The sequence below is a fragment of the Lagopus leucura genome, unplaced genomic scaffold (assembly GCF_019238085.1).
Source record: "Lagopus leucura isolate 7727_CA_CO unplaced genomic scaffold, USGS_WTPT01 Super-Scaffold_100012, whole genome shotgun sequence".
NCBI classification, from domain to species: Eukaryota; Metazoa; Chordata; class Aves; order Galliformes; family Phasianidae; genus Lagopus; species Lagopus leucura.
In genome coordinates, this window is record NW_024962267.1 from 17,292,582 (window position 1) to 17,309,115 (window position 16,534).

The following is a 16,534-nucleotide window of genomic DNA, read 5'->3' on the forward strand; positions in this document are numbered from 1 at the left end:
TAGAAGACTATTAGCTGCAGTCTTGCTACAGCAAGTTGCATGTCTGGTTAGCTTTGTGCATCAAAACGCATGGTACTGAACATTATTGGGTCTGTGGGTGCCCTCTGCTCTGCTGAGCCTCGGGGCACTGAAATAAGGAATGTGAGTTAAGTGGTTGTTGGACCAAGAAACAGCAGAATCAGTTTTCTGATGTATTTGGAATAACCACTACAGCGGGTCGTGAATGTCAAGGTGGTCTGCAGAGCCATATAAGCATCCGTAGCAGCACTGAGTTTGGCACGGGGGGCGCTTATGTCGGAGAGAATTTGCTAGCTGTGGTCACAGCTTCCCTTTTGTCCCAACGAAAGGTTATTTTTAAAGGCCTTTCCCTCCAGTTAAGCCAGAAGTTTTTAATATCGAAGATACGATGACCAAGGTTTGGAGAAAATTCTCGATAGTTTGAAATGGATGAAAGATTTTGTGTTGGACCGAATGGGGCTTTTTACCCAAAATGACGTGTTGTTGTGGACTGGAGGATTGCTTTTATGCGGGCCGGAGTTAATTGTTTTGTTTCAGAGTTACAGACTGTCGCGTAATTCCAGAGACATTGGCAGGGGAGACTCTGATAATTGTTTCTTAGCTCTGGATGGGGAAGTCAAGGGGATTATAATTCTCAGACCAGAATTCTTTCCGCAACTTTCCCATGCTTTGTGCATTTTGGCTGATCTTTTCCTCTCGCTGCCTCGCATTAACCTTCCTTCTTTAAATGCCTGCTGTAGCACTGCCTCTAATTAGTGCATCGTGCAGCAGCTTTTTTTTCTTTCTTCCGCATGTTTATTTTTATTACTCCCTGTGCAAACTGGTGAGACTCAGGTATTGCCAAGGAAAGGGAAACGTGGGTCAAGCGTGCTGCTGGGAGGGACGAGGTGCTGGGAGGGAGCTGCGGGAGCTCCCCACCATCCTCTTTCATTGCAAGCAGCAAGAGCAGGAGGCAGCGTGCCATTCCGTACAGTCAGCCCGCTGTTATCCTGATCTAGCATGACAAATTGGTGTTCCCAGAGTGGCAGCAGAGTAATCAGACTGTGACAAATGGTTTACTTAGAGCAATTTGTTTTCATTTTACTGAAAATTTCCGCAATCTTAACAAAAGGTTCTCCCTGCCTTCCCTGCTCCGTCCACCTCCTTTATGGCATTAGCATGATACCGGGAGAGGGGCTTGGACCTGTGGAGAGGGGAGCACGGCGGGTTTTGGGCACCCCAAGGCATCCAGGGCTGAAAGTGGTGCAGGGACGCTGTTCCCCAGCAGGTTGCTGCAGGGCTGCACCTGGGCTTTTGTCTGCCTGTCTTGCAGCAGCTGATTTATCTCTCACCTTCAGCAGGTTTGTTCCTGGTAGATATAATGTGTGTGTGAGCACGTCTTGCTGAGGGTCCAAAAGGGCGCTGGTGCCTCCAGCTAGCCTCAGTGTTGGAGACTTCCCTGCCTTGCCTCTCCAGCTCTCAGCCCGTTCTTGCGTGCGGCTTTTCATTGGCATTACACGGTTACAGCTCAGCTGGGTGTCTTTCCTGGCAGAAATAGAAATGGGTGAAGCCTGCCCTGCACAGGGAGGAGATTGCCTCCAGCAGAGAAAGGAGATGGACTGGAGCCAGGACCTCTGCACGGTGGGGAGGGAGACCAGGGAAGGGATAGGCACGTGACAGGGGACCCCGCAGCAGTGCTGGATGTTTAAACGTGGTTTATTAGGATGGCTGTCGAGGCTGCTTACTCAGTGCTCTTTGGGATCGTGCACCAGGATGGGTTTGGTACCAAACCTGGCCGGCTGGCCAGTGCCATCCAGCTCTGTTTAGGTTCTGGCTTCTTCCCTGCCTGGTCTTTTCCGGAAATGCATTGCTGCCCAGGGCGGAGCACCTGTAGCTCAGCAGATGGGATGTGTATTGCTGCATACCTTTGAAGCAACACCAGAACCCCCTCAAAATGCAGATCTGGGGCATGTTGAAGCGCAAGTCTTTCTTCAAGACAGGCCGTGGGCCTGGCATACTGTGGGTTACAATGATGGAGCCAGGGATTTTCTTCATTGTGCTGCCCGTGTTTGCTGCTGTTTTGGTGACGCTGACCAGAATGATGCAGTGTCTGCTGAGTCCCCTGTGCAGTCACCAGCAACTCCCCCGAGAGCTGGCTGCAGCCAGCCCAGCCCCATGCCTGTGCTTTGTTACAGCCGCAGTCGTGCCTGGCAGGAGTGCAGCGCAGGACCCTCGGGGTCCTGGCAGCATAAGGGCTTCCCTCGAATGAAATTCCTGTTGTGCTGGCAGCTTAGCTCTTTGCAGAAACCCTTGGAAACTGCATAGCAGTGTGTATTTCATAATGTGTTAGCAAACATAATAAAGCGATGGGAAATCACTAGCACAAATCAGACATCCATAAACAGGCTCAAATAGTATGTTTTACTCTCAATTGGAGTGAATAATTTATCAGCTGATTAAATCTGGTATTTTGCACAACCTGCCAGTAGTTTTCCGGTGCATGTTTTTACTGTCCATATATCTCCATTAGATTGACAGATCTGGGTGGTTCAGAACGGTAATAATAATCAGGGAAGCGCCACACGTTAGTAAAGAAAGGCAACTTACAGCATTGGGGCACCGCTCTCAGGTCACCGGAGTCCCAACGTGAGCTCCCGTGCTCTGGCGCACTCTGCACCGCCACCTCATCCAGCACCAGCAGGCCTGGAGCTGCGCATCCCAGCACCTCGGAGGCTGGTGCAGGATCCTGGGGCACAGGTCCCGCTCCGGTGCCCTGTGCCACTACCAGAGCTGGCATTGTGCCCTGCTGGAGGGTTGCAGCTGGGAGCTGCGTCACACAGGGCCGGCGAGACACAGCTCAGGTACGTGCTGTTCTGTTTCATCTGTGCCGTCAGGGTGGTCAGTGGCAAAGGCACGGTGCTTAATTGCTTTGCTCTGCAAACAGCATAAGCGTACACAAACGCAAATATAAATGCTCTCTGGATCTGTTTGGCTTCTTCTGCGCTAAGGGGACGTGCCAAAGAGCTGTCACGAACAGAGGAACATACCAGTTTCAGTGCTTAGCAGGGTAGTTCCCAATTCTGACCAATTTGCGATACTGGGTCAATACCTGTAGGAACTTTACTGCGGGCGGATAGAAGTGCAAGTACAGAGTAAGTATGAAAATCACTGCCTATCAGTGTCTAAAAGCAAGTATACAACGTGCCCAGCTTTGACAAGTCAGTAAGTTAGCAGTGTTATTGTGTACTGGAAATATTTCCCACGCCTGTCTCATAGTGTTGGCAGGCTAGGATCCATAATGAGCAACATTTTGTAGGAAGTTAATGCTTTTTTTTTTGCTTTTTTTTTTTCTTTTTTTTTTTCCTGTATTATATTGCTGCTAAATTAGATCTCAGCCTACACTTGCAGAAGAGAGGGAAATCCCAGGTAGCTCCTAGGGAGAGGCAGTGCTTTTTGAAAGGAGGATGGGTTTGGATACACCGGGGACAAAATGACTTTTTTCGCTCAGCAGCATTGTTGCTTATTTAGAAAATCGAAGTGGTTTCTCTCGCATTTACTCCTGCTCTAGAGAACTGTAGGCGCTTTTCAGCCCAGTCCAGGCTGAGCACGGTGCAGCTCTGGATCGGCAGGACATGACACTATGGATTGTTACTCCGAGGCTGCAGCTGGGTCCTGCCTTCCGCCAGGAGAATTAGTTTAAAACTCAGATTCAGTGAGTCAGGTCTTCCAGGAGAGCATCAAAATGCTGATCCAGAGCAGTTCCGTTCTGTCCTTTTAGGGTTTGTTTACCTTGCTTAGGCTTCTGATGACGTTAGCACTCATGCATTAGTGGTCTTGTTCTGACCATGTGATGCAAGGACCTGTTCTTTCTAAATGACTTTCTTGGCTTCAGCTGAGCGGTGTGATCATCTCTTCCCCTCCCGTGGGGATAAAAAAGAAATTATTCTTTACAACTAATGGGATGAAATAGTGCTGATGAGAACGTGCCGAGTTTGTCTTGGAAGAAGGTCTCAGAGTTCAGGGCCAGGGTTCACAAACAGCACCATCTTCTGTGCATCATTAAGTATCAATCTCGAGGCTGTGCCTGGGTGTTGTTGCTTATGCATTGCTAGGATGACATTTGGCACCTCGAGTAGGAAAGACAAATTGCAGTCAGCGGCAAAGCTGCTGCTCGTTCGTCAGTTAGTGATGTACTAGTTAGTAATAAGACATGGGTGTCCAGCCCTTTGGGTGGTATCCCAAGGAAACAGGTGGGGTCGCATCCTTTACCCGTCTGCATCAGTCCAGGTGTTTACTTAAGCGGGGTTAAGGCCATTTACCAGCTTTGTGCCTCAGAAGGATGTATATTTCCTTGTCTGTTAGCAGCGAGATCAGAGCCTGGAAGAGTTATTCAGCTGTGAATATGTAGTATGTTCAGTGCCGATTCCCTGCGGGCTCCCATGTGCTTGCAAGCAGAGCTCACTGCTTACTTACAGTCAGCCCAGGGACACCACTGTGCATTTCTGCATTTGTTTGCTGCGTGCTTTTCACATCAAGCCTAACACGGCTGCCAGTGGGTTTACGTGGCCGCTCTCTGCTTACCCCAGAGAAGACCATGAGCTTCTCAATCATCGGTGTTTTATACAGTCGTAGTGGTAACCGTGTACTCATTGAGTCTGAGAGTCTGCCGTGTGAGCCTTCACCCGCTGAGGTGTCTGGGCGCAGGGGGGAGGCAGTGGCTGCATGTGCAGGCTGGGCTTTGTGTCTCCCAAAGACGTGAACGTGCCAACCAGCACATCCAGAGGGCTTTAAGTAATGCTGGGAAATGCAGATGGATACCCATCTTCATTTCCTCTGAGGCAGGGAGGACTGACCATCTGAAATTTGGTCTGAAAGAAGAAAAATCTTCACTTTTACCCTGTATTACGAGGGAGCTAAAAGCGGCCCACATTGTCTCCAAAATGGGAAGCGTGGCACTGTCAGTATTTCATTTCTTTTCTGGATGCTAGAAAATGACCTTCATAGCTCACTTGAGGCTTTGTCTCTTTAGAGTTATGGGCCATTCTCTTGTTAGCGGTAATAAACCGCATTACATTCCACTTCACACTGATGGGGTCTTTCTGCATAAAGCCAGGGAACTTAGGAAAGAGAAAAGAAAAAGGAAAAAAGGTCAGTGAATTTCAAAATGTGCTTATTAAAAAGGGTATAGAAGGGAAAAAGCTCATATCGCTTGTCCAGTGACACGTGTTGTATCAATAAGCCATTATGTTTTATACACTATTTGTGATGCACGCACATCGTTTGGTGCGTTACTACATCATACACGTGGGGCTCGCCTGTGCCCACAGGAGGCAGAGGCACTGCCCCCTACTGCAGCCACTATCAAATTTAGGGCTCTGTTTTTAAATGACTCTGCCTGGATAGCAGAGAGCAGGACAGGGCGTGAAGCGCAAGCCCAAAACCTTGCTGGTGTTGTGCTGTGCCTTTAAATAATGCCCACAAAGCCCCCTTATCTCCCCTCTGCACTTTTGGCCTCCTGACAGGCCTGTAATTAGTGCAGTTTTTTTACGTTCGTGGACAGATTGGAAATTTGGAGAGCACTTAATGAAAGAGGTCAGTTACCTTGACCAGGCTGAAATTGCAGTTAGAGGACACCGCTTGCTCCCAAGGCTGGCAGCAGGCAAATACATGAATATTAACGTACCGCAGGCAGAAATGCAAACCCTGTTGGTAACACGCGCAAGGCGAGGGCTTTGCATTCAGATGACGGCATCCCTATAGGTGAAAATCGTCTTCCAGGGACATCTCCTCTTAGAGTTGCTAAGGCAGCCCCTCGTATAGAAATACCTGTTGTAAGGAGCTGGGTTAGGACATGACCACAGGTCCGAATGGACTAGCGCCCTAGGTCAAGCATCCTTCCATACGCTTTGAGTTCAGAGGCCAGGGGCAAGCCATGTGTGTCTTTTATGATTGGGCCAGCGTGTTGTACAGCTGTAAAGGTGTTGCATTGACCTCAAAGGGTGGTGATGCTAAATCCAGTTACTGCTATAGGTTTCTGCCTCGGGGAGCTAGTTTTGGTGGGGAATTAGGTGATGGCTTGGTTTGCAGTCAGGATCGACCGGGGCCTCCAAAGTCCTCACTCCTTTCAGTTGAGCAGTGGGTGCGTAATGCCATTTTATTTATCTGTTTTAATTTCTCAGGCAACGCTAAGCTGCGATGGAAGAAAAATAAGAAACCTGCACTACAAATCCTGCAAACAACCGTTAAGCTGGGAAAGCTCAGATCCTTTTGTTTCTGGATCTCTCCACTTAATGCATAATGGGAGAAGAAGCAAGACCCTGGTAATAATTACACAATTAGAATTGAATCTTATGATCCTAGCTGCAAGGGTTCCTTATACCGATGTGCAAAACAACATGTCCTGTGCTCATAAAAAAAAAAAAAAAAAGCAAAGGATGCCTTTTAAACATTTATTTTTACAGCGTGTATTTAATACTAAAAGTGATTATAGTGTGTTGCTCTTCACCTTAATTGTTTGGCAAATGTCACGGTGTAAAAGCAAATCCCTTTCTTGCACTTCCAGAACGCCGTGACATTCTCGTGCTGCCAAAGAGCCCCGCGAGGCGCTCAGGGGGGCCCCTTCTCTGCGAGCATTTCATAAGGCTTTCCACACCTGAGCATTTTGGGTGGATAGTGATAGGACAAGAGGGAACGGTTTCAAACCGAGACAGGGGAGGTTTAGCTTGGATATCAGGAGGAAGTTTTTCACGCAGAGGGTGGTGAGGCACTGGAACAGGTTTCCCAAGGAGGTTGCGGATGCCCCGTCCCTGGAGGCATTCAAGGCGAGGCTGGACGTGGCTCCGGGCAGCCTGGTCTGGTGCTTGGCGACCCTGCACATAGCAGGGGGTTGAAACTAAATGATCTTTGCGGTCCTTTTCAACGCAGGCCATTCTATGATTCGAAGTTATTTCCTTCCTGCTTCTACTGCTGGAGACTGAAGTAGAGGCAAATCTTTTAGGTGTGCGAGTCCCTGCGTGACACAGACCTGGGTTCAGACTGTTCCGCTGCCAATAGCAGAGCTCCTTTCTGCTGCAGTGACTGCCACAGTGTACGCTCAGAAGAGATGACTGTCCCTTCGGCTCCAGGCAAGTGTGTGTATAAAAAGCTGGGCTGCATTCACTTTGCAGAAGTCAGCTCCGAGTGTGAGCTGTCACAGGGAGCTTTGGTTTATACGGCCTTCTCTCTCAGTGGCTCTTTGTACAGGATTTCTGCATGAGGCAAAGCCTGAAATTGGTGATGAATGCCTGCGGAGGGCTACAAGGACAGAGCTGTGCCTGACCCCTGACTGGTACAGGTTCCAGTGCGGCGTTACAGGTGAGCAGCCTTCCCAGGGGAGGCTCTAATTTGAGAGAGCCTGTCCGTAGCAGCAGCGGTCCAGAGTCTCACTGCGTCCTCTCCATCAATCCCTTTTGTCCCCTTCAAATAAAAATGACTGGGAATCCGGCGGTAGCGCAGGGAGAAGCCAAGGGAGGTAACTGGGGGTACTGGCTCCTTCCCCACTGAAGCCTTGTCCCTGCGTGGGAACACAGCGAAGGGCAGAGAAGCGGTGACCCCAGGGAGGCTGAGGGAAGGGATTATGTACGGACCCTGGAGTATGGAGATCAACTCAACCTCAGAGTGGGGTGGGCAGCACGTGTTGGCTACGCATTGCTGCATGCTCACATCTAGAAATGTCAGCACCGTTCTCACCTGGTGTGCATCTTCCCCTTCCCCATCCTCCTGTTTGCCTTTTTCTGTCTCCAAATAAATCTCTAGGGGAGAAATACGCTACTTTCCAGCATCACACTGACCCCCTTCCTCCTCCCCGCCAGCCTCGAAATTAATTAAATGATGTCACGCTTGATTTTATCTGATTTGGAAGCAATTCATCACCCTTTTGCTGGTTCTATTAGTCCAAGCGATCAGCACATTAATTCATTTGTGAAACTAAGCTCAAGGGTAATTACAGCGAGGAAGCGTAATGCTTAAACGTGTTAATGTCTATAATCAGAACTATTTTCTCAGTGCAGAACAATTGTTAGACAATTACACGTGGATATGCTTTAGATACAACTGAAATACATATGTTTTTAGGATCCTCATCACAAGGATTTTCCGGCAGAGAGGCGAGACAAGTTGGGTGAATTCCAAAGGATGCTCTGCATTCGCTGTGTCAGACCTGACAAGGTAAGTACAAGGCTACTGCCTTATTCAAAAAATATATTTTATTTTATTTTTAGAAACAAATTATTTTAGAAACAAAAAGCATTTTCAAGTATGCATTGCAACTGAGAGGCTGCGGTTTAGCCCCAGCAGGCAGCTAAGCACTATGCAGGCGCTTGCTTCGTTCACAACAAGATGGGGGAGAGTAGCAGAAGTGGTAAGACTCTGAAAGCTCACCCTGAGGTAGTCTGTTCACCAGGTAAAAGTCACGGTCAGATAAATGCCATCGTTCCAAACGTACCCTCTCCTCCATCTTTACTCTAGCTTTTATGTATGTAAGGATAGGACACAGACTATACCTTTGGTTAGTCTAGACCTGCCACATCTCCTCCCAGAAAAGCATAACATGGAAGGATAGGCCTTAAACATTTCACTGCATTCACACAAATCTCCTGCGCTTTCACACAAATCTCCTGAGCTTTTCCAGCTGAAGTTCATCTTAGGAGCATAGTGACTTCCCTTTTTATTATGTCTGACAACTTGGCTTGCGTAAGTTTTCAACGTCGCTATCCAAGGTCAATTAGACCGCTGTGGGAAGATAATTTAACAGTAGCGTAGACTGTTAAGTAGCAATTACTGTAGCCACTCAGATCCATTTTGTTTTACTGAGAGTGTTTTGATTCAGGACCAGTGCGAGCGTCTGGCTCGTAGGCTCAAATAAGGCGTAGATCGCAACAGATACTCGCCATTAGTCATCTTTATTCAAAAGTCAGCCCAGGAAAAGCAAGATAAAAGTATTTGCTCACATATTTATCGTACATTCACAGGTAATCAGGTCTAGTATTAGCTCATGCCTAGCCGTGACAAAGCATTTTGCGTAAGAGAGAAGTAGGTCAGTTACTACTTCTGCTCTAGAAAGCCTATTAAGAAATCCTCTGCACTTCCTCCAACTGCCATTCAGCTTAATATTAGCATTTGTACCAGAATAAAAATATTTTTACCGTATAAATAGAAAAAAAAGTCAGAGTCATATTCAACTTCTGGACTCATCCTATGAGCTTTCAGAAGGTTGGCAAGTCTGATCGGCTGCGACGGGTGCCGGTGCCCGTGGGGTATATCGATGTTTGGAGACTAAGTTATCTAAGAGATGCTTCCTAGTCACAGCAACTTCTTCTTCAAAGGCATATTACGCTTCTGCCACTTTTGCACTTGAAGCAAAGCAAAAGATTGAGATTTTCAGATGAGTAACTTAACTGTCCAATTTAGAGGGGTGCAGAACTTAGATCCTCAAGAGGTCATTTATCCGCTACTAATCTTAGCTTAGAAGTATGCTTTTTACGAGCGCTACCATTGTCTGAATGGTGCACAGGAGTCCATCAGGTGATTCGTAGGCATCACCATCTGATTCAGAAACTCTTCCACCAGCCTCACCAGCGGGGTTCAGTTCAGCAACTTTTATTTTTAAATATATTTAGCAAACTTGTAAGTTGCGAGCCCGTTGTTTAGCTATGTTTTAAATAGCATCGGGGAGCGAGTCTTCAATTTAGTTTTAGTTTAGGTATGTTTAGGTAATAACTTCATACAGTCAGCCCAGCTTCTGAGGTATCGGACCGCTTCCAATAAAGCGGACAGCTGCTATTTTTACCTATTTGAGCGCTATTTATTCTTGATGTAATCTTGACAGCTTCCAGATATACTTTCAATATGAGACCTTACAAGCAAGATAAAGATCTATTGCGCAAAGCCACAAAGAGCTCAGATGACAAATAAGGGGCACAATTATTAAGCGTGCCTCATCAGAGAGTTCGCCTCTCTTCTTTCTCTGTTATTATCCATAGAATTAAGAGATGGCATATCAAAGGCCATTAACTAAGGAAGCTCAGATAAGTGTGCTTCGGTATACATCGACAGCACAGCCCGCACAAATACCATAGGGACGATCAGAACGCGAGAACCGTGACTCATTCGAAAGACGCTTTAAAGCCTGACAGCCTAATTAGACAGCGATTCTCTATGAAGTTAGAGACAAAAAGCAGCAGTCCGACCAAGTCTTATTTTGTCAGGTGTCTTCTCTCTAAGATAGAGCTGCTAATTGTAGTTTCCGGGAATTACTATCACACACCCAAGTTCATTTTTCTACTGCAATGGGTTGTTGGGTGAACAATCGGAACGAAATTAAGTTTTCTTCCAGAAGCTAGACAGTAAACTAGGCTTGAAAGAGCTAGAGACACAGGTTACTTAGTAAATAAGGCATTTTAACTATCAAATCTAAGTTAATCCTATTCTGGCATTACACCATCATTCCTTCGCTAGTGTTCAACCCTCTTAAGAAAAAAAAGAGTAGTGGGGTTTTTGTTGTTGTTGTTTCTTTGTTTTTAAATAGTTCAGTTTCGCATTTAAGATTACTTAGTTAACACTTACCAGGAAGGTTCTTAGCCGCGTCATCTCCAGCATGTAGTTCTCATCCGTTGTCAGATCATCAAACGGCATAGTAAGAGATAAAAATCTACAGCTACGATGTTTGGCGTCTTTCTCCCTGCAGCGTGAGCCCAGAACAAGAACGGGTATTAAAACCAGGAAAATTGGATGCATAATAAGCGGACAGGTTTCTTCAGTATTTCTTTCTACGGGCACAGGAGGCATTTTGCAGATAACATCTGAAATATATTTCAGCCAATGTTAGGTAAAAACCAGTTGCGTGAACCATGAGTGAGACACAGCACAAGACAAGATCTAGACTGACTTCACAGCACTGATAGAAATCTTTTTCTGCTTGCCAAATCAAAAACGTTCTCTTTGGATGGAAAAGGAGAAATGAAAAATCATATGGAGTATAATTAGCACGTGTGTCAAGTTATCAGATAGGATAAACATTCGGTAGGCTTCAGTTTAGGGAAATGCTAGAAAATTTATTAGTTTTGTAATAAATTAGGGGGCATTGTTAAGGAGATTTACAGAAATATTTAAAGAACATGGTTAAGCCAGCGCTTACCGTGGGTCATCATTAGGTTCCCAGACCTCCAGTTCTATCAAGCCAAAGAAACTTTTTGCCACATCCTGTTCATTCGCGCTTCGGCAGCAGATAAAGCCCGCCTTCGCCATCTGCGAGAGACAGTTCAGAAGTTCAGAACTTGACTCAACACGCAGCTCGCGCTCCCATTGAACCGTCGCAGAGAACTTCTGGTAACGTCTTTCCCCACGGTATGTATCTACACAGATCCAGCTAAACAAGGAGCTTTAAGAGCAAGAGCTGCAAGCAGGCAGGTCAATTAGTAAAAGAACAAGGAACAATCAGGTCCAGGGAGCAGATGTCTTTGTAGGTGTTTCATTGGCAGGCTATCTGAGTACTTTTGCTATTCGGAGATTAGCTAGGGCACCTGTAGAAGCATTCCAGTATCTGTGTATGGAATCTGCTGTAGTTAAGAATATTTATTTTTTCTCCTGGAAAAAAAAATATTGCTCAAGGCCACGGCTACAGAAAAATCTTACATATAAGCCGTGTGAGTCGAGAGCTACAGTTTCCTGCCAATTTAGAATGGCATCTAGTAAAAAAAAAAAACTGAAAAACAAGTTTGTTTTAGCTATCAAGATTCACCTCTTAGAGAATCATTTTAGCATAGCTTAGATGAGATTTAACCTAGTTTTTCAATACGTTTGCCAAAACAGAAGCGAGGTCTCCTGTTTTTAGTTCTCAAGTTGAAGTCTGCAAGGACGTAAGCATTAAGTTTGTTAAACCTAAGATGATTTTAAGTTTTGATATTAGATTCAAGTAGTAATCATATCACTTTTTCATCCTTCTTGCTGTATGTAGTCAAATAGTCTTCTCCACTTATCTGCAAAAAAAGAATCTGCTAGTAGAGATGTAGCATAATACACAAAGTAACCATAAGTTCAGAATACAAAAAATTGAAGGTAGATGAGCAAACTAAATATGTAACCTTGTGTTTCTGAAGTTGTGAAGCTGAAAGGAGGTCCTTCAGAAGCGTCTCCAGTAGTGCAGGTAGTAGGGAGCGTAAGTCAGAGCTCCTGTCCTCCCAGGTTTCCAATTTAAGGTGTTTTCCTAATTGGTGATGCACTACACCTGTGAAGCAGGGCTGCTTTAAAATAAGCGAGAACAGATGGGTGAGAGCAGGAGCGTGAAGAGTGGGAAACAAGTCTGCATTTGTTTTAGGTATGTAATCATTATTTATTTGTTTTTTCTTACTGTGTTTTTATAAAGTGAAAGAAATGTGTTTTTTTATGTATGAGTGTATTTATTATTACATTGCATTTATAGCTGTTTTGTTGAAAATGTTTGTGAAAAGCTTTTAGAAATGTAACAGTTTTGTGTAGCTTTCATAAAGAAGGTCTTGAAAGCATACAGGTTGCAATAAAAGGGGTTGAACCAGTACTGGTGTTTTTGAAGTGTTTGGGATTATTTGAATTTCAAGTTAATGGGTTAAAATCTTGTGTTGTTTGCTGATGTTGTTAGGTTTTTGTAACAACGAGTTAGTAATCATGTAATATTCAGTGTGTTGTAAGGTATATTAGTCAAGAGAAAGAAAGCAAATGATGGCTTATAGAAGAAATGTACCTGTAGATGTTTACAATTGATTAAGTTTTAAATGGTTTTCTTAAGGAATGTTTGTTATGCGTGGTATTGTGCTTATTTTACAATAGTAAAGTAAAGGATAAAAATAAAATCAAGTGAAAAAAAAATAAATTAAAAAGACCAAAAAAGTAAAGGATATCATTTTGTGCTGCAGTTTGCCAAAGCTGGGTACTACGTCTTTTGAAACAACTGCAATGAAAGTATTTAAAAAGTAAAATGTTTTTCGCAGTACAAATAATACGCACGCGGGCGGGCTTCCATGTCCTTGCATCCATACGTTACTCTGTTCAGATGCGGGGCGGAAATGATATCGAAGGTCAGTTATTTCAGCCGCTGCAGGGCACATCTTTATTACAAGATTATTTTGGTGTCACTTCATACAGGTTAAGTTATTTTTCTAGGACTCAATCGGTGCTTTGTTGTTGGTGTAGCAATACTCTCCTTGTGGCTTATAGTAAACTGTTTGAAGTGGCGTAGTAACACTTGCAAAACAACAGGACATTCAGATTTCTTTGTTTCTTTATTTAGGTAATGCCAACGGTGCAGAAATTCATCATTCACCACCTGGGCTATCAGTTTGTCGAGTACCGGTATTTATTCTTTTCCCAGGAGCCGACCCTATGGCAGCACTCGTTAAGTTTGCTGACGATCAGGTATTGTAATATGTCCCGGTTTTTTTTAAGGTAGGCGATGCGTTTCCGTGTGCATTCGCGTGTTTGTATAAACAGCTAATTGAGTAGAAATTGAAATGCTAAAGCAAGCTCAGAAAACCATTTTGTCTCAGAACACGTTGAAAGGGGTCTCGTGGTTCTCCTTAACGGGAAACATTAACTGTCAGATAGAGTAGTAACACAGCATCTTAAGATCGTGGGTGGTGTTTGCACTTTAAAGTTAGTTACGTGCATTCTTACTTGCTTTGATTATGATGGTATTAAAAACAAACAAACAAACTAGCAAAAAATCCTAGCAGTTGAAATCAGCACTTCTGTAAAAGAGGGTTGTTATTTCTAAAGCTCCTAGGTTTCCTGGAGATAGATTTCTTCCACCGCTCGCCTGCGACCACCAGCGTTCTTAGCCGTTGAGCGGCAGCGAAGGAAGGAGCATGGAGGTTGCTGCAGGTTTGCAAAAAATTATCAGAGTACAGTTCTTGCTTACCATTTGCTAGAGTTCTTAATGCATTTTTGATCAGTAGGTATTATCATTGTAGGTTTTGTGAGAAGAGATATACGACAGTAAATATGCTAAGTACACATGCCGTTGCCGTTGAGGTGTAGACGGGGCACCTTGTTTTCGTTCACGTGTTACACAAAGAGCAAAAATTTGTTTGGTATTCCGCAGCCAGGAATAAAAGCGCTCCAGCATCCAGGGAAATGAGAATTGTCTTAAGCTTGAATTGCATTATCGTTGCTTGTGAGACTTTAAGAAATTCCTACATCTAACTGGAATAGTTTCCAATTTCCTGAAAAAAAGTTGCATAAATAATAACAGAGGAGATGTGTGTTGGTCTGTCGCTTACTCCAATTGTTTTCATATGTGTTTATTGCAGGAGCTTAACCCAGAGGCAGCACATCGGGATTTCAGTATCTGGCTCACCAGCTACCCGTCTGCCACGTTTCCGGCATCCGTTCTTCAGAACGGAGTGAAGATGACAAACGAAGCGCCGAAGGGTTTACGGGCAAACAGACTTCGTTCACATCTGATGGATCACGTACCTGACCCTAATTTTTAAAATAGCTGCAAAAAACCGGTTAGTAATGCGGCGGCGGCCTTACTTTGCGAAGGGGTTAAGGAAGATGGTGACCACCTAAGTTAGCTCTGGGGAAAAAAGGTTGCAAGTTAAATAGTTGTTCTGTACTGTGCTCAAACTGCTTTTGATTACCGGTAGCAGAAAAGGAAGCGTTTTTTGTTTTCTGCTCGTCTCCTACTTCAGCGGTGGCTTCTTAGCGTGGCTTTGATAAAAGGTGTCTTGAAAAGAAATGAATTGAAAAGCACGCTATTTGCCATTGCAAATCTGCAGTGTTGTTGTCGCACGGGCTTTAAGCGGTTGCTCTGTTGAATCGTGAGGGCCAATGGAATTTGTAGCGTTATTACATAAATGCCCTTCCCGGTGCTGGCTGTTTTTATCAAGGCTCGGAAAGCTGGGTTTTCTGGATTGGATTTCTGTGCATCAGCTTATTTGATTGGAAAATATTTGCCGTTATTTATCTTTCATAGCACAGTTGTTTTAAACGAGGCGTAATACTTGGCTGAAATGTTTTCAATAGCAAACAAAGCCAATGTAAGCTTCATAGGTGTTGCGCAGATGATGTGTGAGGTTGCTTTGTGACAGTGTAGCTTTTTTTTTTTTTTGCTGTATTATTGTTCTAAAGAATAAGTGGTGTTGCATAAGAGGAAAGTAGCTCAAGTGTAGTATAAATAGTGAAATATTAAGTATAGAGATCAGACTAAGTACTGAAGTAGTCGCAGACCAGGAGATCTATGCTATAAGAGGGAACCATCAGTTGTAAATAGTGGTTTGTTAAGGTTTTTAGAGAACGCTGGTTGACTTTAAATTAGATGATAGCAATAGTAACGTGGCTGTCGGGTTAAGTTACAGGTTGTGGCTGAATGTTTTTTAGTTTTTTTTTTTCTCTAGGAGGTGCCATACAATGCTTTTTGCTACATGACCAGGGAAGGTAAGTATGTTGGCAGAGTCACTGACAACTGGGATTGTTGCGTACTACTTAGCGTTTTGAAGACATTTTTCTCAGCAGAAGTCATTACAAGTAGAGATGACGAATTTGATTTGAGTGGCCTTCACCGTGTTCTTCCTGAAGGTGAGATAAATATTTGAAAGTTGTGAATTTACTAGAAGCTTTCTTGGAAATAAGAGCTGGCCTAATTGAAGCAATACTGCATATATGATTATATACATATATATTTTTCTGTGTCTGTGCATATGTATGCATATACACTTATTTCCTGTATATTTTTATATATATATATATACATATAAATATAAATAAATATATAAATATATAGGAAATTTAGGGGTCCTGTCAGCTGCTGTATAGTGCTGACTGTTCATGTACAGTCTTAGTTGGGATGTGTAGTTGTTTCTATTTTTTTAGATACTGTGTGCAAGTTGGGGTTCTAGTGGTTTTGAATGGTAGCTTCTGCAGTATTAAATTCAAAACCTTTTTCTTTTGAGTAAACAAAAATGAAATGTTAGGTCAGGGCAACTTTTTTATTTTCAGTGTTTTCTGTTACAACATTTCTAATGTACATTACAGTCTAGGGCAGCTGGTACAAGTGCCAAATCTATGTATTATGTTGTTCACGATGTTGTTTATGATGTGACAGGTGACATCTGGAGTAAACTTCCCTGTGACTTGGACAATGTGAGGAGAAGATAATGAACCACTTAAAGTGACAGTATGAATCACAGAATGGTGGAATCATGGAGTCACAATGTTGGAAACCATGTGCAGGATGATCCAGTACAATTGTGTGTCACCATAAGCACTCAACCATATCATGCAGCATGTTGTCCATGTGTCTCATTGAGTGAGTCTGGGAATGGGACTATGTATATATAATTGTGTTCCTATTCCAGAAATTGGACAATTCAACAGGAATCAATAATAAAGTGTCAATGTACAGTAACACATGAGGGGACATGGAATGTTGCACTATTTCCTATTCCATAACCATATTTCTGCACATAACTGGGCGATCACGTTCCTTCGTTCCTTCGTTCCTTCGTTCCTTCGTTCCTTCGTTCCT

The 16,534-nt window shown here is 44.0% G+C and overlaps 2 protein-coding genes and 1 long non-coding RNA gene across 3 annotated transcripts in view; 2 read left to right on the plus strand and 1 right to left on the minus strand.

Moving 5' to 3' along the window:
- CPS1 (carbamoyl-phosphate synthase 1) overlaps positions 1-7,116 on the plus strand; it is a 234,065-nt gene extending 226,949 nt beyond the window's left edge. Inside the window, exons 49-50 of the transcript XR_006179623.1 lie at positions 6,177-6,317; positions 6,995-7,116. The gene's annotated coding sequence lies outside the window, so the exon portion shown is untranslated. The remainder of the gene's footprint in view (positions 1-6,176; positions 6,318-6,994) is intronic.
- A 929-nt stretch (positions 7,117-8,045) lies between these two features.
- Positions 8,046-12,184, minus strand: LOC122182067 (baculoviral IAP repeat-containing protein 5.1-like). The gene is made up of 4 exons (XM_042875083.1): positions 12,117-12,184; positions 11,171-11,280; positions 10,600-10,714; positions 8,046-8,194 (listed from the first exon to the last, which is right to left on the minus strand). Exons 2-4 carry the CDS (start codon positions 11,278-11,280, stop codon positions 8,189-8,191), a joined length of 231 nt encoding a protein of 76 aa, XP_042731017.1. The 5' UTR covers positions 12,117-12,184; the 3' UTR covers positions 8,046-8,188.
- A 64-nt stretch (positions 12,185-12,248) lies between these two features.
- On the plus strand, positions 12,249-16,463 carry LOC122182068. Its single transcript, XR_006179694.1, has 6 exons — positions 12,249-12,349; positions 13,298-13,422; positions 13,783-13,887; positions 14,316-14,516; positions 15,405-15,585; positions 16,112-16,463. It is a non-coding gene; the product is annotated as an uncharacterized LOC122182068 (long non-coding RNA).
- Positions 16,464-16,534: the final 71 nt, after the last annotated feature.

Coding starts and splice junctions, on each gene's coding strand:
- LOC122182067 (XM_042875083.1), bottom strand. CDS start 11,280: ATGGCGAAGGCGGGCTTTATCTGCTGCCGAAGCGCGAATGAACAGGAT. Junction 10,715..11,170: donor GAACCTAATGATGACCCACG/GTAAGCGCTGGC, acceptor CTCACGCTGCAG/GGAGAAAGACGCCAAACATC.